Genomic DNA, 22592 nt, shown 5'->3' with positions numbered 1-22592 from the left:
GCCTGTACCTCTGCCGATGCAGGCAGGACCACAGCCTTGGATCTCCCCGGGGCGCCCAGCAGAAAGCTTTCTGTTACTGTTTCTGCACTGAACAAGTGAAAATGCAATCCCCCCGCTTCGCCAAATGCTCCGGTTGCTCCATCTTAGTGCACCTTTATTTGCAAAAAACCACTCATCTACACAAATAACAGCAATTAAAAAAATCCCTTGGTAAGAAGCAAGCCCTGGGGAGGGCACAGAGCAAGGAGGGGGAGCATTTGGGGCGCGTATTTGAGGAATCCCTGTTTCTGGCCCACCTGCTGCAAGGGTTTCTGGCTGATTTCCAGGGCTCTGGTGTCCCTCCTCGGTGGCAAAAGCCACACAACCGCATCTCGGGGGGATCTGAGCTGCCATCAGGGCCGCAGCGTGTTTGCATGCCACAGCCAAAATGGCTTTTTGGTTAAAAATTAAAAATGTTGATTTTTTTTATGTGTTTGGCCTGATTGCCTCTAAATATTTTGTTGGTTTCTTTTTTTCTTTTGCAATTTTTCCCTCTTGCAAAACAGTGACATTTCACCTAATTTAGACCAGGGAAAACAGCTCAGCCGCGGGCCCTTTCCACGCAGAATAAATATATATATATTTCTTTTTAAGCTTTCGCTGGAGGGATTAACTGCTCGGCGCCGAAGCCGACTGGCGCGGCTTGGCACACCTCGGCGGCCGTGCCGGCTGGAGGCAGGACCGCGGGACGTGGCGGAGGGGCCGTCCATCCGCCCGGCTGATCCTTCGCTTGGGGATAAGGCCCAAATAAACCACTTGCGCAGCTGGGCTTTCCCGCATCACCACCCCTGCACCCCCAAATCAGCTTGGGAGGCCAATTGCAGCCAGATTTAGGGATTTTTTTTTTTATTTTTTTTCCCCCCCCGTATAAGCAGCACGGAAAATCTCCCGGATTCTGACCATTCCCGTGCAGCCGGCTGGGGAATCGCCTTGCAGCCAGCCAGCCCCGGGGCCTGACCCTGCGTTCCCAGGCCTCATCCTGCATCCCCGGAGCGGGTTCCCCACTGCCCCTCGCTCCCCGCTGCCTCGTGGCAGGTGCCGGCCGGAGCCGCCTGCGCCGGCCTGGCCGGTAGCACGCAGATGGCCGGAGCTCGCCGGTAGCGCGCGAGCAGCCGGTAGCACGCAGATGGCCGGAGCTCGCCGGTAGCGCGCGAGCAGTCGGTAGCACGCAGGCGGCCGGTAGCACGCAGATGGCCGGAGCTCGCCGGTAGCGCGCGAGCAGTCGGTAGCACGCAGGCGGCCGGTAGCACGCAGATGGCCGGAGCTCGCCGGTAGCACGCCGGCAGCGTGCAGATGGCCGGAGCTCGCCGGTAGCGCACAGGCGGCCATCAGCGTGCAGATGGCCGGAGCTCGCCGGTAGCGCGCAGGCGGCCATCAGCGTGCAGATGGCCGGAGCTCGCCGGTAGCGCGCGGGCGGCCGGGAACGCGCCGGCGGCCTGGAAGAGCAGCGGCGTGCGGGCGGCCTGTGGCCGTAGCACGCAGCCAGCCCCCGGCCGGCCGGTAGCGTGCGAGCGGTAGCGGGGCGGCCGGTACCGTGCAAGGCAGCCCGGGGTGGCCGGTAATGTGCAGGCAGCCTGGGATGGCCTGTAATTTGCAGGCAGCTTGGGATGGCCGGTAATTTGCAGGCAGCTGCCCGGCCGGGATTGGCTGCGGGGAATGACGCCCAGCACAACAAAGGTGGAGTTGGAGAAATTGCATTAAAAAAAATTAAGAGAGAGAGAGAGGAGAAAGGGAGAGGGGAGCGGAGGGAGGGGAGGAAACTGCCCCTCGCCCGCCCCGCCGGGGAAATCCCCCACCGCGGCCGTGTCCCGGCGCTCCGGGGGCTGCCCGGGGCCGTGGGGCGGGCAGGGAGCGCGGCCCCGCCGCTCCCCGCCGTGTCGGAGGGGACCCACCGGGGCGGGAGGCGGCTCGGCTCGGCTTCCCCCCCCCTCCGCTTCCCCCCCCCTTTTTCTTTTTCTTTTTTTTTTCTCTCTTTTTTTTTTTTTTTTATGCAAACGCCGGGCGAGGATTGTTGCACATGTAAGGAGATTTTTTTTTTTTTCCTCCTCTCTCCCTTTCCCCCCCCACCCCCCCCCACCCCTCCTTTCCCTCCTCTCTCCTTCCTCCTCCTCCTCCTCCTCTTTTTCTTCTCGCCACAGTGTTGCAAAAGCAAAGAGCAATAAAAAACACGGCGGATAAGCGGCGGGAGCGCGGGCGCGGCGGCGGCGGCGGCCGAGCCGGTGCCGCTTGGGGAGCGGCGGAGGCTGGCGGCGGACCCCGGCGCTCAGAGCCCGGCTGATTGGAAGAGAAAACGCAGCGCCATGGAGGCGGGGGAAAGCGCGATCGTCTCTGCGGGGACTGGAGCGCGTCCACGCCCGGGGCCAGCGCTGCAGAGCTGGCCGCCGTTCAACCGCCGCTTCCCCGCCCCGGCCCCGCCGAAAACGAGCCCCGGCCCCGTCCGAGCCCCGGCCCCCCAAAGCCGCGGGCCCCGCAGGTACGTGCCTGCGCCGGGGGAGCGGAGCCGTGCCGTGCCGCGCCGTGCCGCGCCGCCCGGGCTCGCCATTCGCCGCCGTGCCGCGCTCCGCCGGCGGGGCTGGAGGAGGAGGAGGCGCTTTGTTCCTCCCCGGGCTCCCGCTGCCGCCGCCGCTGCTGCCGCCGCCGCCGCGCACCGGGCTCGGTAAGGCGCCGCCGTTCCGCCGGGAAAAAAAAAAAGGGGGTTTTGTACCCGCCAAAGGGAGGAGGAGGTGTGTGGGGGGGTTAGGTTTGGGGATTTTTTTTTTTTTTTAAAGATATTAGTATTTTTTCCGGTTTTTGGTTTTGTGTTTTTTTTTTTTTTTAAACAAAAACCAAAAAAAAAAAAAAAAAGAAAAGAAAAAGCTCGTTTTCGCGCAGGCCCCGCGGGCAGGAAGCCGCCGCCGGGGTTCACCCGCCCGCCCGCTCCGGCCCGTTCCGCGCCGGCGGGGGGCACCGCGCTGGGGCTCGGGGCGGGGGGGAGCGCACGGCTCGGCGGCCTCGGTGTGCCCCCCCCCCCAACACCACACCACCACCACCACCACCCTCCCTCCTTTCCCTTCCCTTCCCTCTCCTCCTCCTCGCTCCCTCCCTCCTTCCCGCTCGCCCTCCCTCCCTCCCCGGCTGCCGCAGCTGGATTTCGGGGGCAGGCTTCCAGCGCTGGGCGGTTGTTTTTCCCCAGCCCGGGTGAGTCCCGCGCCGCGGCGGGGAAGCTCGGCGCCGCGCTCCGGCGGGTGCGTGCCCGGGCTCGTCCGCTTCCCCCCCGGCCCCCCCCTTCCGCGCTTTATTCCCCCCCTTATTCTCTTTTTATATATATTTTTCCCCCCCCTCCCTTCTTTTTTATTTTTTTCCGCCTTTCTTTCCACCCCCCCCCCCCTTTCCCCTTCTTTCTTCCTTTCTTCCCTCCGGACCGGGAGCGGGGCTCCAGCCCCCCGCTGGGTGGGTGGGTGTTTCTGGGCTCGAGGAGGGGTCGCGGAGGGGGGGGGGAGGTTGGGAGGAGAGGAGGGGGCGGCGGTGGTGGGGAAAGGGAGGAGGGGGGGGTGTGGGGGGGGAAGGATTGGGTAGGAGCCGCTCCCCGGGGGTCGGTGCGGGGAGGTCGCGCTGCCCTCGCCCGGCTCGCTGCAGCTGCCCGGCCGCCCCCAGCCGGGCATCCCCGCCCCCCCTTCCCCCTCCTCCTCCTCCTCCTTCTTCTTCTTCTTCCCCCAGCGGCTCCGGCGCGGGGCTGGGGCTGCGGCGGCTCGGCTAGAGCTCCCCCCCCCCTCTCCTCCTCCTCCTCCTCCTTTCCACCACCACCTCCTCCTCCTCCTTCTCTCCCTCTCCTCCTCCTCCCCCTTAGCAGCCCGGAGAGGTGGGTTTGTCTCGGCTTTATAACCGCGCCGGCTGCACGGGTGGAGGGGAAGGAGCGGCGGGCGGAGGCGGGCGCAGCCCGGCCATTGTGTGCCGCGGCGGAGAGCGGCCGCGCCGGCCGGTAACGATGGGGGGGGGGAAGGATGGCGGATGGGGAAGCCGCGGCGGGGGGGGAAGCCACAGCGCATCGCATCGCTCCGGGGGGCCGGGGGAGCGGAGAGGGGCCGGGGGAGCGCTCCGCGCTCCCCCGGCCCCTCTCCGCTCCCCCGGCCCCCCGGACTCGCCTCCATTGTCTGCCCGGCTGTTGCGGGGGGGGGGGATGGCGGTGATGGTGTAGGGGAGGGAGGAGGCCGGAGGGGGGGGGAAGAGAGAGAGAGAGAGAAAGGCGGCGGAGCGCGGCTCGCTGGCGCCCGGGTGGGAACCGGGGGCGGGAGGGGGCCGGGGAGGCGCCGCCGGGGCCGCCCGCGCTCGGTCCCACCCGGTTCCTGCTGCCTGGCGGAGGAGGAGACTGGAGCTGGCCGGCGGCGCAGGGCATGTGCGGGCTCCCCGCCTCCGCCCGACGGCCCGGCCCCTTCCTCCCCCGCCTCCTCCTCCTCCTCCTTCCTCCTCCTCCCCCCACCCCCAACAGGCGCGGGATCCGGTCCCCCCGTTCCCTCCCCCCACCCCCCCCAGGGGATCCCGCAACCCCCCCCTCCACCTCCCCCCCGGGGGGGGGGATCCCTCTGCGCGCGCAGCGCGATCGCCCCCGCCACGCCCCGCCATGATCCGATGGATCCCTCCCCCTGACACGATCCCGCCTTCCCCGCCACCCCCGGCTGCCCCCCCCCCCCCCCGGGGCTATTCCCGGTCCCCACACACCTCCCCCGTGTGTATGTGTGGGGGGGGCTGGGCTGATCTCACCCCGGGGCGATCCCCTTTCCAACCCCTGAGGTGGTCCCAGATCCTCCCCATCCCCGGGGGGGGGCTGATCCCATGCCCCAGGGCAATCCCCAATGCCCCACATCCCCCCCCAGGGGCTGGCGGGGTCTGCACACACACACACACCCCGGGGCAACCTTCTCCCCCCCCCCGAGGTGGTCCCAGATCCACCCCCCAGGAGCCGATCTGACTGCCACAGCGATCCCCGTCCCCCCAGGGCCTGGTGGGGTCTGCGCCCCCCCCCCCCCCCCCCCCCCCCCGTGCGATCCCTGATTCTCTTCCCCCGGGGAATGATCCCGCCCTGAGGTGATCTCCCTCCCTGGAGTGATCCCTGATCCCCCCCCAGGGCAATCCCTGGGCAATTCCCCCCTCCCAGGAGCTGATCACCCCCCCCCCCAGGGCAATCCTCGATCCTGCCTGGGGGGTCCTGCACCCCCCAGGGTGGTTCCCCATGCCCCGTGATCCTGCCTCAGACCCAGGGCCTGGATTCCTGCCCCCCAGGAGCCAGCTCTCTCCTGGACCCCCCAGGGCCTGGATCCCCCCACTGGTGCCTGGCTTCTCCTGGAATCCCCCCCCCCCCCAAGCCTGGATTCCCCCTGGGACCCCCCCCAGGCCCATCTCCCCTCCCTCAGGCCTGGGGCCTGCTCCCCCGGGGCCGTCCCTCCTCCCCCGGGCCTGCAGCCAGTCCCCCCGGGGTGATCCCCCCACTTAGGCCTCTGGCCTTGCTCCCCCCCCCCATGGGGATCCCCCCACAGGCTGGCATCCTGCTGACCCCCCCCAAGCTCTGGGGTCCCACCACTGAGGGCTCTCACCTGCAGCCGCCCCCCCCAGAGTGATCCTTCCCCACAGAGCCATAAGATCCCTCCCCCTGGGATCTGGGGGGATCCTTCCCCTAGAGCCCCCCTGTTGAAATATTCCCCCCCCAGCTTGTCCTTCCCCGCCTCAGGAGAGCCCCGACCCCCCCCCAGGTGTGTGGAGGTCTTTCCCCAGAGCTCCCCAAATGGGCACCCCCCTGAGCTGCCTTGGATCTGGGGGATCCCTCTCTCCGAGCGTGCCCCCCCCCCCCGGGAGGATCTCGCTGGATCTATGGTGTCCCTTCCTTTAAGACCCCCCCTTTTGGGGGGGGGCAAACCCCCCTTTTGAGATCCCTTGTAGCCCTCCCTGTTGCTCAGATCCCCCTGGGTCTGTGGATCCCACCCACCCCACCTCAGGGAGACCCCCAAATCCTTCTCCCCTTGGATCTGTGGGGATCCCCCTCAGATCCTGCTGCCCCCCCGCCAACCTCAGGGACATCCCCCTGAACCCTTTTCCCCTGCCCACGCACCCCTTTTCTCCTCACCCCACCAGGGTAGGGGTCATGCCACCATTCAGGATCCCCCCTCCTCAACACCCCCCCACCCAGGATCTCTGGGACCCCCCAATGCGCCCACCTTCTCCTCCCTTATTACCCCTACCCTGCACCCCTTCTCCAAGCCCCCCCCCCCCCAAACCTCACAGGGCTGGGTGTGGGGGAGGATCCCAGCACCTCATTCATGGAGGTGGGAGGGGGGGGGAAGGAATGGATGCTTGGGTCAGGTCCCCCCACTCCCCATCAGGGGTTTGGGGGGCCACCCCAGCATGGGGGGGTGCCTAGCGGGGGTCTCCCTTTGCTTGCAGAGCCGAGCGGGAGTGATCTTGGGTAGCGCGCGAGGGAGCCGGCGGGGACCGTCCTGGGCGCAGGCAGGTGGAGGATGAACGGCGAAGCCGAGTGCCCTGCAGACTTGGAAATGACAGCTCCCAAAAACCAAGGTGAGCCCCCCCCTACTCCACTGGGGGTCCTATGGGAATACTGCTGCCACATTTGGAAAAAAAAACCCAACAAACCAACCACAAAAAAACCCCAAAACCAACCAAAAAACCTCAGGGCAGCCCTTTTGTCCAAGGGATGGAGGAGCCGCGATGGGGAGCGGATTTGCCTCTCCCGATCCCGGCTCTGCCACAGGGGATCACGCACACGTGTGCGAGCGCGCGGATGCACGCGCCGGTGTGCCGGCAGCCCCTCTGGCCCCGGCGAAGGGCGGCTGCTGGCTCGCGGCGTCAGGGATGCTCTTTTTGGGTGGCTGGTGTTTTGGCTGGGGCCGGGGGGTGGGGGGGAGCTGGCACAAAGAGGTGCTGCCTTTGCTGTTCACATCTGGGCTGCATTAAAAGCCGAGCCGTTACCTTGGGCCTCCGGCTTCCAGACCCCGAGATGACATCAGAGGTTCAGCTTTTATTGGAAAAGGGGGAGGAAAACAAGAAAAAAGGGACATTTTATTTGGGGCAGCCCGCCTGGGCAGCGGGGCTTTGCTAACCCACCACCTGAAAACTCCCCGGGTTCCCCCCAAACCCTGGGGACCACGGTCCAGCCCCTCTCGCCCTCCTGGTCCCCCCGTCTTTTCTCCCTTGCCGCAGTCGGTTTGTTGCCCCGAGCGAACCCGGCTGGAGCACGTGTCCTTCGCCGGGTCTTTAGATGGATTTAATTACACCGGGGCAGCTTTCCTAATATAGACCCGGCCCGGCCGATGCCAGGAGAGCTGGGGATAAATCGGTCCCCGGGCACAGACAACCCCATTCATCTTGGCGGGTGAACTCCGCAATTCCGGCATTTTTTGGCAAACCCCAGCTGGAGGGAACGGGGATGGAGGGGTAGGGGGGCTGAGTGTGGGGTTCCCGTTGTCCCCACCCTGCTGCCGGCAAGGGTTTTGGGGAGGTTTCTTACATATTCCTGTGGGCTGTGGTTATTTTGGCTGTCTGCCAGCTGGGGGGGTCATGCAGGGCCAAAAGTCTCGAGGCATGCCTGCGTTGGAGGGGGGAAACTGAGGCACGGGGCTTGTCGATGGGGGCAAGTTTGGGGGGGTCTCAACCCCTTCTCCCTACCCACTTGATTTTTATGGCCATGCTGCTTTCGGTTATTTTTCCTGATTTCTGCAAGTAAAGTCAGCACCAACTTCATGGCCCGATTCTGTGTCGTTGGTCCTTGCCGGGGGGAGGTCTGGAAAGTGGATGGGAAAAACAGGAAGACAAAATTTTGGGTTCGGTGCCCCCCCAGCTCTGATCCCCCGCTGAGGCACTGTGGGGATTGGGGGTTTCCTGTCTCTTTTCTTCCTTTGTGACATTTCGGGGCTCTGAAGTTGGGCGCGTGGAGACACATCCCAAGCTGCTGGGCTCCCTGCTTTATGGGGGGGGGGCTCTTTCCACTTCCCCCACCGCAATTAATCCCTAATGGACCTGATGAAGTAACTACGGAGACAGGCTGGATCCCAAACTGTTCTGCCTCAACCCCCTAACCTGACAGGTCCGGGAGGCGAAATGGGGTGGGGGGACAGGTCCTGGCCACGCTCCCCCTGCCTGGCTGCAGGTCTCATGTGTCCTTTAACATCCCTCGCTCGGATTTGGGGTTATGGGGGTGGGTTTGCCCTTCACCGGACTGATGCGGAGGCAGGAGGCAGAGATGGTGTTTCTGTGTGTATTGAGTTTGAGCAGAGGGAGAGCTGCAGCCGGGTATTTCTGGGAGCTTGTTTTCATTCCTGGGGACGGAGGGTGAGAGATGCTTCCCTCAAATCCATGAACGGCTGCACTCTTCCCTGTCTCGCCAGGAGGCTCTGTGTCCCTTAGGCAGCTCCGAACGCCCCAGTCTTTGCCCAGCAGTGATGTGGGGCAGGGGATGCCATGGAGAGCCAGTTCCCATGCCCGGGGAGCCCTTGGGCTTGGCTGCCCGTCCCGGGCTGAAGCAGATAGGGCTGCGTGGGCGTGCAGCTTGGGGCTCTGCTCCTCCTCCAGCCCGTCCCTGGGGACCTCTCTTTCCGCTCCCAGGGCCCACTGCTTTTCCCCAGGGCCACCCATCTTTGCAGAGCACCCAGGGCTTCCTCTCCCCAGCTCGGTGTGGCAGCTCGGAGCAGAGAGCCCGGCAGAGGAATTGCCCTCGTGAGGAAGCAGTCCCAAAGTTGGTGCTGGATGGGGCATTTGGTGCTGGGATATCCTGCCTGCTGCCTGTCCCGACACGGGGCTGCTGCCCTTCCCGGCCTCCCGGTTGCTCCAGGCTCCCCGGCTTTGCCATGTGCCTGTCCCGCCATCCCAGCAGCTTGTCTGTACAGGAGCTGAGGACGCTCCTCCCAGCAGCTTGGGGGATGTTGGGGTGGCATAACCATCACCCCTGCACCATCAGGGACCATGCTGCAAAACAGGGGGGCTGTGCTGGGCTCTGCCCCTTCTCTGCTTTGTGGTCTCTGAGCTTTGACCTTGGCAGAGGTCACCATGGAGCTAGATCCCCAGGTAATGGCAAGGCTCTCCAAGTTGAAGGAAAAGCAGTGCTGGCGGGTTTCCCATTGCTCCAGACACAACTTTTCCACTTAGAAAGTGTGTTTCCCTGTTTCCTCCTTGGCTGGAGAGCACATCGCTCCTGTCTTGCTCCGCAAGGCTTCACTCCCGTGCGTAGGAAATAGCCCTCTGCTCCCGCGTGGCAGAGCCATCGCCTTATCTGATAGTGTACAGGGATGAGCAAGTCTCTCTGGTTTGCACCGAGTGGATTTTCTAGCTTTGCCCGGATTGTTTTGGCCCGTAGAAAGTTGCTCGAGGGTGATGGAAACAGCCACATCCCTTTGATCTTTAATCTCGAGAGGCGGCATGTGGAGATTACGTGTCCCGGCGTGTGGGCCGGAGCTGCACGCCGGGAGCTGTAGTCCCCGTGTCCTGCCGGGAAGGCTGTCTGCCCGTCGCTGCTGCTAAGCCTGTTTCTTTGCTGCTCAGACCGCTGGTCTCAGGAGGACATGCTGACTCTGCTGGAGTGCATGAAGAATAATCTGCCCTCCAACGACGGGAGCAAGTTTAAAACCACCGAGTCCCACCTGGATTGGGAGAAAGTGGCTTTCAAGGACTTCTCAGGGGAGATGTGCAAGATGAAGTGGATGGAGATTTCTAATGAGGTAACCAACAGCCGCACGAGGCTCGGAGGGGTCTCTGTGAGAGGGACCGAGCATCCCAGTGACCTCCCAGGGCTGTTTGAATCGCTCAAGTTCGGCGCCTGGAGTCCTCGGCCCTTAGTGCCGATACCATCCCACTGCCGTCGGCATCGCGAACCCCTCGGAGGCGCTGGGATGGGTCGTTTGCGCAGTGGCATTACGAAACCCTGTGGGTTTATGCCCTGCCGAGCGTGGCTTGGTGCCGAGCGGGTATCTGCCCTGTCCCCCACGCGCAGCCTGTTCACGTTTGTGGCCCTTCATTACCCCGCAGGTGAGGAAGTTTCGGACCCTCACGGAGCTCATTATGGATGCCGAAGAGCACGTGAAGAATCCTTACAAGGGCAAAAAGCTCAAGGTATCAGACAGGAATTGGGGTCAGTCCCTAAAGGGGAACCTCTCCCTTCCCTGGGATGGGGGGCTGTCACCCATGTGGCACCCCAGACCCATGTGGCTCTACACCAGAGCCCCTGCAGGCACCTCACCACCCGTAATCCCTGCGGCTGGCTGCCCAAGGCTCCGGAGGCCACGGGCTCTGGGTCCGGGCCAAGTCCAGGGTACATTTAATATGGTTGGCTGTATTGCTGGCAGCCTGCATCCAAGTTTAGCACCAGGGGGGCCGGGAAGCTGCCATCCTATTCCTGGACTGCCGGGTTGGGTGGGGTGCTGGTTTCGGCCAGGTGGCCCCAGGGCAGCCGATGCTTTACCACCAGCCATCCCCACGAGGTGGGTCCCGTCCCTTCCTCATGCCTCAGTTTCCCCTCTTGCAGCACAACTCCTCTGTGCCAACGGCTCTGAATGGCTGGAGGCTGCTCCTGAAGTACCCAGCCCTGGGATATTGTAGTTCCTGGGGAAGACAGCCCTTGTTCCCAGCGTTTTTCCCCCCTTGCCTGCAAAGCCGGGGTGTTCCCATGTCAGGGAGCTGGATGACCAGTGGAACTGGATGGAGGCAGGTCTCCCCCAGTACTGGCGGGAGCTGGGAGCCGGCGGGTTTTGGCTGTGCTCTCTGCACTCAGTGTCTGCCGCTCTGCTGTCTCCTCAGAAACACCCCGACTTCCCCAAGAAGCCCCTGACTCCCTATTTCCGCTTCTTCATGGAGAAGCGGGCCAAATATGCCAAGCTTCACCCTGAAATGAGCAACCTGGATCTCACGAAGATCCTGTCCAAGAAATACAAGGAGCTTCCCGAGAAGAAAAAGGTACGAGGGGGGAGTCAGCAAGCCCCTTCCCACTTGTGTGCCTCTGCGTGCTGGGCTCTGCCTACCCAGCTCTCCCAGTAAAACCAGCAGAGCCCAGCCTCTACCTGGTGGGGGTTTAATCTGGCTCTAGATGGGAGAAACCCCGGGTGCTTGTTTAGTCCTGTCAGACCAGTAAGACTTCCTTTCCTTTTCCTGTCCTGGTTCCCAGGATCTGTGGGGTGGAGGCTGGCTGGGTCCGTCCATTGGTCCGTCTCTTCCAGACAGACCTGGATGGTGACTTTGCTGTTGGGTGGATCTGTATTTAACACTGGGGTTAAATCACACGCCCCACTGTGGCCGCCCTGTCTGAGCGAGGGATGGAGGGTCAGGCTCTGCTCCAAGCCATGGCAGATGCTGGGAGGAGAGCTGCCCATCTCACCTCCAGCTCTGGAGGTGGCCTTGGGCTTGGCCAGAGCCTGGGCAGGTGTTTTAGGTGCCCCAACTCTCAGTCTGGGTGGATTTACCACCAGCAGGAGAAGTCCAGGGCACAAGGTCCTACTGTGCCCTCTTGCCCAGGGCTGCTCGGGTGCAGGGAGAGGGGGGAGATGCTGCTTCTGAATCCCTGGGCAGGCTGGAAACGCTGAGCTGGGAGCTGCAGGACCAGTCTGATGGGCTGGAGAGCCCTCGAGGCCCTTTGGGGGTGGTGGGGTGCCCAGCCGGCAGGGTTGACAGGGATGTATCTGGCTGCCCGTTCCCTGGTGCTGGCATCCCTCTCCACCTCCCTGGTGGCTTTGTGTCCCCAGATGAAATACATCCAGGACTTCCAGCGAGAGAAGCAGGAGTTTGAGAGGAACCTGGCGAGGTTCAGGTGAGCGGGCAGCCCCCCCGCGTTTCCCCGGGCCCCTCCAGGCAGACCCAGTCTCTCCTCCTGCGTGTAGCTCACAGAGGAAGCCCTGATGGGTGTTGCAGCTTGAAGGCAGAAGGGAGGGGGGGATGCTGAAAAAAAGAGCAAGGAAAAGGTATCTGAGAGCAGCCCTCCAGCTGGGAGACTGGGCGAGGGGGAGAGAGCAGAGGACTAGCCACGCTCTGGGGGTTAGGGTCTGCAAGGGGAGGACAGGAGCCCTGCCACTGCACTGTTAAAAGCTGAAGTGACCACCCCGTTGCCCCCAGACCTTCCTTTTGAACCCGGTCACTGTGACCCAGATGGATCCTGGCATTCCCGATGACCTGCTGCTGCTCCAGGGATGCAGCCCAACCCGGCACATTAAAGGGGATGCTTGTAGCTGATGCTCCCCCAGGAGGGGCAGACCTGAATCTCTCCTAAAACCCTCCTACTCTTTCTGGGGACACCCCCCAGTGTCTGAGCCCATGGAGGCTCAGCCCTGTAGTGACGGTTACCCCTTAGCGGAGAGGTTTAGGGGGTGCTCTCCTTCCACCTGCAACCTCTGTAACACTGTCCCTTCCCCGCCTCCCTGCCGGGTAAAGGGAAGATCACCCGGATCTCATCCAGAATGCCAAGAAATCTGACGTCCCTGAAAAACCCAAGACCCCCCAGCAACTGTGGTACAACCACGAGAAGAAGATCTACTTGAAAGTGCGTCCAGATGTGAGTACGGTGGGTGGGAGTGCGTGTGAGTGTGAGTGTTGAGGGGTCCTGTACCCCGCTGCTGGGGGGAGAGGAGGGGGAAATGAGAGAAGCATTTTAGGGGGGGGACGGGATGGAAGACATCGCTAGAAGCTCCCAGCAGTCTGGATGGAGGTAAGAAAGGGCTCTGCACATCTGGAAGAGGCTCAGGGGCACAGACCCCACTTTTTGCCTGCAGTCGAAGGGGTGACCACAGTCTTGAGTCAGGGCAGGAAAGATTTCCAGCACAGACATCCACCTCTGGCCATGCCCCACACTCGCACGCACCCCCTTCCCTGGCCATGAGCTCAGCTCACAGCCATCCCACGGCCCCAGCTGGGTGCCGCTGGGACAAGATGGCGGGCCACACTATTTTTGCCTTTTTGAATTTTTTTTTTCCCTCTTCTTTTTTTGGATTTTACCCCTCTGCCCTCACCTCTGGCTTTGGGTTTTCAGGCCACCACGAAGGAGGTGAAAGAGTCGCTGGGCAAGCAGTGGTCTCAACTCTCGGATAAAAAGAGGCTGAAATGGATTCATAAGGCCCTGGAACAGCGGAAGGAGTATGAGGTAGGGAGCAGCCTCACCCATTCCCCTCCACACTCGTCCCTACGTTCACTCTGAGCCACTCTGCCTCCCGGCTGCAGCCACCGGCAGCTAGCCAGCCTCACCCGATAGCCAGCGTGGGGGTTCAGCCAGATCCCTGCAGGTCCCTAGTGAGTCTGAGCCCTGCCTCCTCCAGTGATGCTTGGGGAAGGGAGAAGTACCCCTGGGGAGATGGTTAGGGCAATGGTTGGCTTCTCTTTCCTCCTCCTCCGGCCCCCAGCCAGGCGGGGATTGGAGCCCCTCTCCTCATTGCTCTCCGTCCTTTGCAGGAGATCATGCGTGACTACATCCAGAAGCACCCCGAGCTGAACATCAGTGAGGAGGGCATCACCCGCTCCACTCTCACCAAGGCTGAGCGCCAGCTCAAGGACAAGTTTGATGGACGACCCACAAAGCCACCTCCGTGAGTCCTGTCCCTCCCCGTCTGGGTGCGAGAGAGGTGTCCGTCTCTGAGCTATCACTTCAGGCTCGTGGCCAGCTCGGGTGGATGCTGGTTTTTGCTAACGAGGAAACTGGGCCTCTGCCTGGCTTTGAGAGCCCCAGTCATTTCTGGGACCATGGGCATGGGCTGTCAATGATCCCATTAAACTGGTCCTTAAATATACATTAAATATACATTTGCAGAGAATCTGAGCGAGGTTTATGGTGATGCTGCGTGCTCCGGGTTAGGGGGTAATCCAACCCCTAGCTTCCCTAAAATGCAGACAGCTCTGGCACAGCACTTCACTGCCCGGTGCAACCCAGAGGGCAGCTGGGGGGTCTTGTGGGGGATTTTAGCACCCAGCCAGCTCCGCAGAGGGGACATGAGCGGGGCAGGTTGTCCCTAATGCTGGGTCCCTCCGTTGGTTGCAGGAATAGCTACTCCCTGTACTGCGCAGAGCTGATGGCCAACATGAAAGACGTGCCCAGCACTGAGCGGATGGTGCTGTGCAGCCAGCAGTGGAAACTGCTCTCCCAGAAAGAAAAGGACGCGTACCACAAAAAGTGTGATCAGGTGGGTGGCCGAGGATGGACAGACGGGGGGACAGGCAGGTTGGCAGCAGTTCTATGGGGAGGGAGGAGTAGGATGGGAGAGCTTGGGCTACAAATCTTGCTGGAAGTGAGCCCCTCACCCTTCCTCAGTGCCTGTTCTTGTTGTCTTGACCACAAATTTCCCCTGAAGTCCTCGATCACCTCTCTGGGTCCTCTCTCCCCCCATCCATGAGTGTGGGACCAGCAGATGGTCCGGGTGGGGGGATGCTGTTGCAGAGGGGGCTGAGGCCGGGTTGAGGAATGCACAAGGCAGGGATGGGGCAGGGGATCTTTGTGTAACCACAAGTCTCCATCTCCCTCCAGAAAAAGAAAGACTACGAGATTGAGCTCCTCCGCTTCCTGGAGGTAAGTGATGTGGGGGTGCCTTGGCCATTGGGTGCTGGAGACCCCGAATGCAGGGAGGGAGCCATGCCAGGGGCTGAGATGGGTTAAATGAGGGCTGCACTGATGCTGCCCTCTCCTGCTCCCCCCAAAACATGGCTGGAACCAGCCATGGGTGCTGTGCAGAGGCATTTGCACATATTCTTGACCCTTCCTCAGCTGCCCTAATGCCTGACCCAGTGTCTTCGAGTTGGGCACTGGGAGTGGGGACGGGCCCCCCCAGCCGGGAGGGGAAGTCAGGGGTGAGCAGAGGGCTGGTACCGGAGGAGGGGTTGCCATCAGCAGCTGCGGCTGTGCAGGCAGCAGCGAGTCTCTCGCTTCCTTCCCTTGGATGGGGTGTAGGCGGGGGGAGCCGCACCGAAGCCGTCCCAGCACCGTGCTCGGCCCCCGGGCGGACGTGACGTGGCCCCGGCTGCTTCTGCAAGGGCAGGGGGTGGAAAACCCAGGGGTGCGCCCGGGTCTGGGCACCTGCCTGCCCTGCCTTTGTGGAGAGGAAGCAGACGAGACTAAGCCTGGGAGGGGACAGAGCTGGGGAAGAGGGATGTTGCCTGGCAGGGGGGGTGACACAGGCATGGGGACCCCCAGGCTGCACACCTAGGCTTGCAGTACCTGATGTTGGTCCTGGCTGGGGTGGCTTTTGGATCAGGACAACTGAGTGCATTAGCTCCCCCTCCCCAGTGTCCCTATTCCCTGGTTGCATCAAAGCCTCATTAGCGTCAGGCCATCTAACTGTGTCTCTCCTCCTGTGCCACCCAGAGCCTGCCCGAGGAGGAGCAGCAGCGGGTGCTAGGCGAGGAGAAGATGCTGGGCAGCAACCGGAAAGGGGCGACGAGTCCTGCATCCAAAAAGTCCTCACCAGAGACTGGCAAGGTGAGAGCGGCAACTGGAGAGATGGGGCAGCATGTGCCAGAGACATGGGATGGGGTTGCTGACATCTCAGGGTGCTTTGAGGGCTTCATTCCTTTGTTCTTTCACCATGTTTTTCCTGGGGTTGGAGGCTACCAGTGTCAGGCAGGTCCCTCTGTTGGCTTGCCCCCGCCCACGGCCCCGTGTCCTTCCCACAGGCCAGCTCAGAGAAGCCCAAACGACCCATCTCCGCCATGTTCATCTTCTCGGAGGAGAAGCGGAAGCAGCTGCAGGAGGAGCGGCCGGAGCTGTCGGAGAGCGAGCTGACCCGGCTCCTGGCCCGCATGTGGAATGACCTCTCCGAGAAGAAGAAGGTTGGTATTCCCCGACCCTTCTCCTCCATCCCTGTCTCTGCTGCTCCTTTGGGCATCTCTGGGAGTCCGGGGGATGCTCCCTGTCTTTGTCCTGTTGCAAGGGGCTTTGCTCGCCCCCGGGCACCGCAGCTGGGGAATGATTGTCCCCAGGAGCATCACAGCTCCAGCGAGCCATCACCCAGGCGCTGGTGTCAGCACCGATGGGTGCCGCCAGCTGTTCTCTCTCCCTCTCATGACCTGGTGGGTCAAAACCCAGCAGCTTAAGAAACCTTGGAGGGTCCTTGAGCCTCAATTTAAAGGCTTGATGGTTTTCCAGGCAGGGAGAAATCCTGAGACGTGGGTGTGTGTGGTGGGGGGCTGCTGCAGCTACTGTGGGGACAGCACTGGGGAAAGCTGCAGTGTCTTGCTGCCTGCCCTCCTGGTGCTTGGTGGCCGGGGGCTTATGCCCGGGTGGCTGTGCTGCCCCTTCACCCCTGCCGTGCACCCCTGTGCAGGCCAAGTACAAAGCGCGGGAGGCAGCAATGAAGGCGCAGTCAGAGAAGAAGCACGGCTCGGATAAAGAAGAGCGTGGGAAGCTGCCCGAGTCTCCCAAGACAGCCGAGGAGATCTGGCAACAGAGCGTCATCGGAGACTACCTGGCTCGTTTCAAGGTGAGGAGTGGGCCGGGAAAGAAGCTGGAAGTGGGATCATCACTCCCACCAGTAGGAATTGTCTTGCACCTTCTCCCCTGCTTTCACACCCGAGGCAATGGGTTGGGACTGGGAGTCATGGCGGGGACAGGGGTCACAGCAAGGGAGTGGGTACCTCACGGTCCTTGGCAGAGGCAGCGGTAGCACCCCGGCATCCTGGGTGCATCTAATGTGATGGTGGGGTCTGTGCCACAGAACGACCGGGGGAAGGCGCTGAAGGCCATGGAGGCCACTTGGAACAACATGGAGAAGAAGGAGAAGCTGATGTGGATCAAGAAAGCGGCAGAGGATCAGAAGCGATACGAGGTGGGTCCCTGTTCCTTCCTGCCCCCCACCATGCCCCCGCAGCCGGCACTGCCCATGTTTCCCTGACACGTCTTTCTCCTCTGGCTCAGAGGGAGCTGAGCGAGATGCGGGCCCCTCCGTGCTCCACCAACTCCGCCAAGAAAATGAAGTTCCAGGGAGAGCCGAAGAAACCCCCCATGTGAGTACCTGGGGTCTGGGGTCTGAAAAGTTGGATCTGGCTGGGCAAGTGGGCTAGTGCAAAAGAGCCTGGAGCAGCCCCGGGGTGGAAGGAGTGTGGGCTTGGACCATGGTAGGGATGGATGGTGGTTAGTGTGGGCTGCTTGTGGATGCCTCGGTTCTTCGTGCATGCCATCTGATCTGGTCTCTGCGCTCCCCCCTTGCAGGAACGGTTACCAGAAGTTCTCCCAGGAGCTGCTGTCAAACGGGGAGCTGAACCACCTCCCACTGAAGGAGCGGATGGTGGAGATCGGCAGCCGCTGGCAGCGCATCTCCCAGGGCCAGAAGGACCACTACAAAAAGCTGGCAGAGGAGCAGCAGAAACAGTACAAGGTGCACCTCGACATCTGGCTCAAGGTGAGGGCTGAGCCCCGATGCCTGGTGGGGGGAACTGAGGGGCTCTGGGGTCGGTTGTTGTTGTGGATGCTTGGTGTGGTCTCTGCTCACAGCCTTCCTCTGGGAACCACCATCTCCAGACCCTTTTTTGGCATTTTACAACTTAAAGGACCTTTAAAAAAATATATGTAGGGAGTGCCCCGTGCTAGAGTCCTTCCCCGCACCGTCCCCTACTCCATGCCTGCCCAGCCCTCCCTGTGCCCTGACTGTCTCCTCTGTCTCTGCAGAGCCTCTCGCCCCAGGAGCGGGCTGCCTACAAGGAACACACTTCCAATGTGAGTATCCACCCGGCACCGCCGTGGAGGGGGACCTGGGGGCTTGGGGCTGGGCTGGGATCAGCCCTGGGTGAGGTTGGGATGTGCAGAAGGTGAGCTGAGCTCAGGACAGCCCCTCAAAGGGATTTCACCCCTGTAGCAGCTTGGCAGTGGGATTTTCTCCGTGCCACGCACTGGGAAGGAGCTGAGCTCAAGCCTTGCAGCTCTAAATGGTTTTGCTTTGTTCCCCCCCGCTGCAGAAACGCAAAAGCATAGGGAAGATCCGGGGTCCCAACCCCAAGATGAAGCCAACGATGCAGTCCAAGTCGGTGAGTGTGTGATGGCTGTGCTGCGCACTGGGGATACTCAGCACCCTCCTTCCTGGGGAGGGTGTCCCGGGGGGGACCCAGACCTCTTATTTGAGGCATCCCAGGTGCTTTCTGCTGCCTGCCCGTTCCTTGAGGCAATAAACCAAGGGCCCTCCCCAAATCTGTGCTCAAAACCCACCCAGGTCTGATTTTGCCCCCCTGCAGTCTACGACATCCCCTTGCACCCACTCTGGGAGCCTTTTGGGGCCGTTTGTAACATAAATGGGGAAAAGGCTTCCACACAAGGTGTGGGGTAGGAGCCACCTGATCCCGCTTGGTGGACGGAGGAACCCAAAGGCTGATGGCCAAGGATGGGGTGGTGCACCCATGGGTGCTGGTTTCCCGGGGTGCCCGCCTGCGACCAACCCCCTCCCGCCCTGCAGGAGTCAGAGGACGATGACGAGGAGGAAGAGGAGGAAGAAGATGACGATGAAGATGAGGACGACGACGACGACAACGGTGACTCGTCAGAGGAAGGCGGCGACTCCTCAGAGTCCAGCAGCGAGGAGGAGAGCGAAGACGGGGATGAGGTGAGGCTGCGGTGCGTGCCCTGGGGAGGGCGGCGGGGCCGTCCCGGGCCCCGCTCCGCTCCCGTACCGCTCGCTTTGCCCCCCCTCCCCGCCCTCACCCACCTCCGGGGCTGGGGGGCATCCGCACCCGGGCTCAGATAGGACCGTGGCGGAAGAGCTCCCGGGAAGCGGGGGGACACGGGGAGGCGAAGGGGAACGGGATATCCCCCCCACCCCAACCCGCCCGGCATCCCCGGGGAGGGTGCGAGGAGCAGCCGCGGGGCGTAGTTAGGAGCAGCCTCGGGACGTAGAGGTGCGGGTTGTGCAGAGCCCCCAGTGAGCAGAGAAAAATCTCCTGTCTTTTTCCTGGTGGAGATACTGAGTCTGGTCTCGGCTCCGTTTGCGCCAGTGTGAATGCCGAGTAAGTCACCAGAGTCAAAGTTTTACACCGGTGCAACTGAAATCAGACTATGCTGGATGGCGCTGGGGCCAGAAACCGTGTCCGTGCCTTGTGCTCGCCACCGGACAGGTGAGGTGTTTCGACCCCCTCGTTGGTCTCAGCTCACGCCTCTTCCTTCCCTGGCTTTAGAGGGGGGAAACTGAGGCACGAGGCGGGTCGGGTACCCTACCTCGGATCGTGTAGCGAGGCAGTGGCAGAGGTGAGGGTAGGACCCCCGCGCGCTGCTCCGGCACGCTCCCCGCCCCAGCAACCCCCGAGCTGAGCCCTTGCAAACTCACTTCTGCCCCACGTCCCTCCTCCATCCCCCTCCACCCTGGGGTGGCAGCAGTGGGAGGGATGGGGTTGCAAACCCCCCTTCTGTGGGGAACACCCCCCCCCCCCCGTGCCGCAGCGGGGAGGGTGAGCCAGGGGACCAGGGGGAGATGATGGACGGCAGCCGGGGCCCCCAGCCCTGCCGCTAACCCCCCGGTCCTCTCTGCCATCCCCCCCCCACCCCACCTCCCCAGAACGACGAGGATGACGAGGACGAGGATGATGAGGATGAGGACGACAACGACTCGGAGGGCAGCAGCAGTTCCTCCTCCTCCTCGGGGGACTCCTCCGACTCCGACTCCAACTGATCCGGCCAAGCTCTTAGTAACGTCGTTCGGTTTCTCGGTTTCGGTCCCAAATCCCCCTCCTAGCCCCCCAAAACCCCTTCTTCCTCTTCCTCCTGCCCCTCCTGGTGAGCCACAGCCCCCCACGGGACCCCCCCAACCCGGGGAGCGGGGGCCGGAGGGACCCCTCCGCCGAGCTCACACTACGGAGGGGGAGCCAGGGGCCGCTCCCCCCCGGGCCAGGGGGACAGAAGGGGGCAAGCCCCCCTGTCCCTCCCACCCCTTCTTTACTCTCCCCTTACTGAGGGAGGGGAAGCGATTTTTTTTTTTTTTTTTTTTTTTTTTGAGATTTCATTATTTTTGGAGGGTCGCCCTGTCCTCGCCCCCTTCATACCCTCGCTACCAGCTCCGGACTTTATAGAAAGAAAACAAAAACACGCAGGAAAAAAAAAAAACCACAACTCCTCCCCCCCACCTTTTTTTTTATTAAAAAACCCCACAAATGGAAAAAAAAAACAAAACCCACCCCCCCGCGCAGACCCTCCCGTCCTGCCCCAGGCAGCGGGCGCGGAGCATGAGCCGAGTTGCTCAGGACTCAGCCGTTGGGACAATATCTCTTCCCCCACCCCCCTGCTCTCTGCGCACCCCCCCTGGCGTCTCGGGGGGAGGGGGCCCCCCCCAAACCCCCCCCACCTTGTACAGTCTGGAAGCTGCACCGGGAGCTCACCGGGACCTCCGCATCCACGGCACTTGGGAGCGCCGGCCACGGACCGTGACCACCCGGCGTGTCCCCATTTTGGGGGGAGGGGGGGTATGTGGATGGATGGATTTGGGGGGGGGGGGGGGATGCGTGCGTGTGTGTGCGAGCGTGTGTGCCGGGGTGGGGGGCACCCGGGGCCGTGGCACGTGTGGTTCCCCCCCCCCCCCACCTCCTCGGGGTCCTGGCTGCTCAGTGTGACCAACGGGGGGGGGGGGGGGTGTCGGCTTGGGGGTGCTGCCGGAGTGTCCCTCTGTGTTGTCGGTGGTTGTTGTGCCGTTGTATTTTATTTTATTCTTTTTTTTTCTTTTTTTCCTTTTTATAAAAAGAGAAAGATCCATCTTTTTTTTTTTTCTTCCCCCACCCTCCCTCCCCCCCCATTTTCCCCTCCATTTTCGGTGAAGCTGCTCCTCTCCCTTCACCCCAAATCCCCAGGGGACCAGTGTTCCCCTCATCCCAGTTGCCCCAGTTACCCCCAGTTTGCCCCGCCCCCCCCCCGGCCATGCTGTAAATATTGGTGCGGTTTGGGTTTATTTTTGGGGGGTCGATGCCCCCCTCCCTGGGAGGGGGATGGGGCCACGGGGACTGGGGGGGGTGGGGGGCCTGGCAGCGCCTGTCTGGGCTCCCCCCCCCTTTTTTTTAAGCAGACACGAGCACCAGCAATCCCACGGCACCTCCCTGCAGGGTTCTCATCCCCCCCCCCCCAAAACACCTGGTGTGATTGGGGGGACCCCCCCACCAGACCCCCACTTTATGGGGAGTGGGGGGGCACAAGGTTTGTCCCTTCTGGTCTGTCCCCCTCCCTGTCCTGTCCCCGGAGAGGAGCTGGGCTGGGGGACAGGATTTGGGGGTCCCAGGGAAGGCGGTGGGGGGCACCTGCCCCCCCCCCCTCGGGCTGGGGAGGGGCAGGCTGGGGGGGCTTTTTCTCTCGTGTGCTTTAACTTAGGCATTTTTCTCTTCACCCAAATCTCAGCTCAGTGGGTGGCTGTGGGGGGGGCAGTAGGGGGGGGTGTCAAGCTGCAGGTTCGGGTTTTTTCTGGCTGCAAGGGGGGGGTCCCACCCCCCCCAGCCACAGGCCCCCCAGGTTTGTTGCTCTCAGCACCCCAAATCCAGCCCCTCCTAAAGACCTTGAGTTACCCCAAAACACAACCAGGGACCCCCTCAATGCTGGGGGGGGGGGGCAACACCCCCTGTCACGGCCTCTCGCCTCAAATTGGGCTGAAATACCACCATTTGGGGGAAATTGACCCCAACCCCAGGGTGGGGGGCGTGAACCCGGGTGCCCCCGCACGGACAATCCCCCCGCGTCCCCCCTGGGACCGGGGTCCCCCAAGAGAACCCGGCCGGTGTGTGTGTCTCCCCCCCCCCCCCATGTCCGTCTGTCTGTCCCTCTGTCTTCTCTCCCCCCCCCACCTCCCACCGCCTCCATTTGGGATTTTCCTTTAATTTTCTTCCCAATTTTTAATTCCCCCCCCATCCCCTAAGGGGAAACCCATCCCTTTTTCTGCTGAATGTACCCAGCACCGTCGTGTTTTAGTGGATGTGTTTTTAGTACAAAAAAAAGACAAAAAAAAACAACCTTTTTTTTTCTTTTTTCTGTTTTAAAAAAAAAAAATAATAAAAAAAAATAATAATAAAAATGAAAAATTCTTACAGCGCCGACAATTGGGGGAAAAGGCGTTTGCGCTGCAAGAGAATTGAACCTGAGTGCATTTTGGCACTGCCACAAAAACCCGGGATCCTTTAGATGGAAGTTCTTGTGAATTACATTAAAAAAAAAAAAAAAAAATCAAACAAAAAAAAAATCATCTTTTTTTTCTAATATTTAAAGAGTGTTTTTGTAGGTTTAAAAAAAAGACAAAAAAAATTTAAAAAAAAATAATAATCCCAACTTGGAATTTGTACGGCTGAGCGGGACGCGGGGGCCTCGCATCTGCGGTTTCCCGGTTTGCTTGGGTTTCGGTTCTTTTTTTTTTTGTTTGAGTTTTTTTGAGTTTTTTGGGTTTTTTTTGTTTTTTTGTTTTTTTTTTTTGTATAATAAAGTGAAAAATAATGTTTCTGTTCTCATGTCATTACTATAAAAAATAAAACTTTAGGAAAAAAAAAACCCAAGTGTGAGGAGTGTTTTTCCCCTCCGTGGGGGATGTGGGGGACCTGTGGGAATCACGGGGGATCCACTGGGATCACTGGGGGGGGGGGAGTGATCCCTAGGGGTCACTTTTGGGGGCTGCGTGGGT

General features: G+C 61.6%; 1 protein-coding gene across 14 annotated transcripts; it reads left to right on the top strand.

Annotated features, from left to right (window-relative positions):
- Positions 1–1746: 1746 nt before the first annotated feature.
- On the top strand, positions 1747–22467 carry UBTF (upstream binding transcription factor). Of its 14 annotated transcripts, none has more exons than XM_069786638.1 (22): positions 1747–2058; positions 6451–6582; positions 9559–9734; positions 10042–10125; positions 10810–10965; positions 11748–11812; positions 12430–12559; positions 13025–13135; positions 13441–13574; positions 14024–14165; positions 14507–14548; positions 15341–15454; positions 15649–15804; positions 16299–16454; positions 16689–16799; positions 16889–16977; positions 17183–17372; positions 17639–17686; positions 17926–17994; positions 18417–18563; positions 18952–19071; positions 19509–22467. In XM_069786638.1, exons 2-22 carry the CDS (start codon positions 6525–6527, stop codon positions 19620–19622), a joined length of 2412 nt encoding a protein of 803 aa, XP_069642739.1. In that variant the 5' UTR covers positions 1747–2058; positions 6451–6524; the 3' UTR covers positions 19623–22467. The 14 variants fall into 14 exon arrangements, with proteins under 14 accessions (XP_069642739.1, XP_069642738.1, XP_069642735.1 ...); XM_069786637.1 differs by lacking the exon at positions 1747–2058 and adding an exon at positions 2158–2512; XM_069786634.1 differs by lacking the exon at positions 1747–2058 and adding an exon at positions 2158–2695.
- Positions 22468–22592: the final 125 nt, after the last annotated feature.

The sequence above is a fragment of the Haliaeetus albicilla genome, chromosome 7 (assembly GCF_947461875.1).
Source record: "Haliaeetus albicilla chromosome 7, bHalAlb1.1, whole genome shotgun sequence".
NCBI classification, from domain to species: domain Eukaryota; kingdom Metazoa; phylum Chordata; class Aves; order Accipitriformes; family Accipitridae; genus Haliaeetus; species Haliaeetus albicilla.
Note: the sequence above shows the minus strand (reverse complement) of the source record. Positions and strands in the feature narration are given on the sequence as shown.

Excerpts from the sequence above, each read along its gene's own strand:
- UBTF (XM_069786638.1), top strand. The coding sequence starts at position 6,525 with ATGAACGGCGAAGCCGAGTGCCCTGCAGACTTGGAAATGACAGCTCCC. Across the intron at positions 13,575-14,023 it reads CGACCCACAAAGCCACCTCC|GAATAGCTACTCCCTGTACT; the intron begins GTGAGTCCTGTC and ends CGTTGGTTGCAG. Across the intron at positions 15,805-16,298 it reads ACCTCTCCGAGAAGAAGAAG|GCCAAGTACAAAGCGCGGGA; the intron begins GTTGGTATTCCC and ends ACCCCTGTGCAG.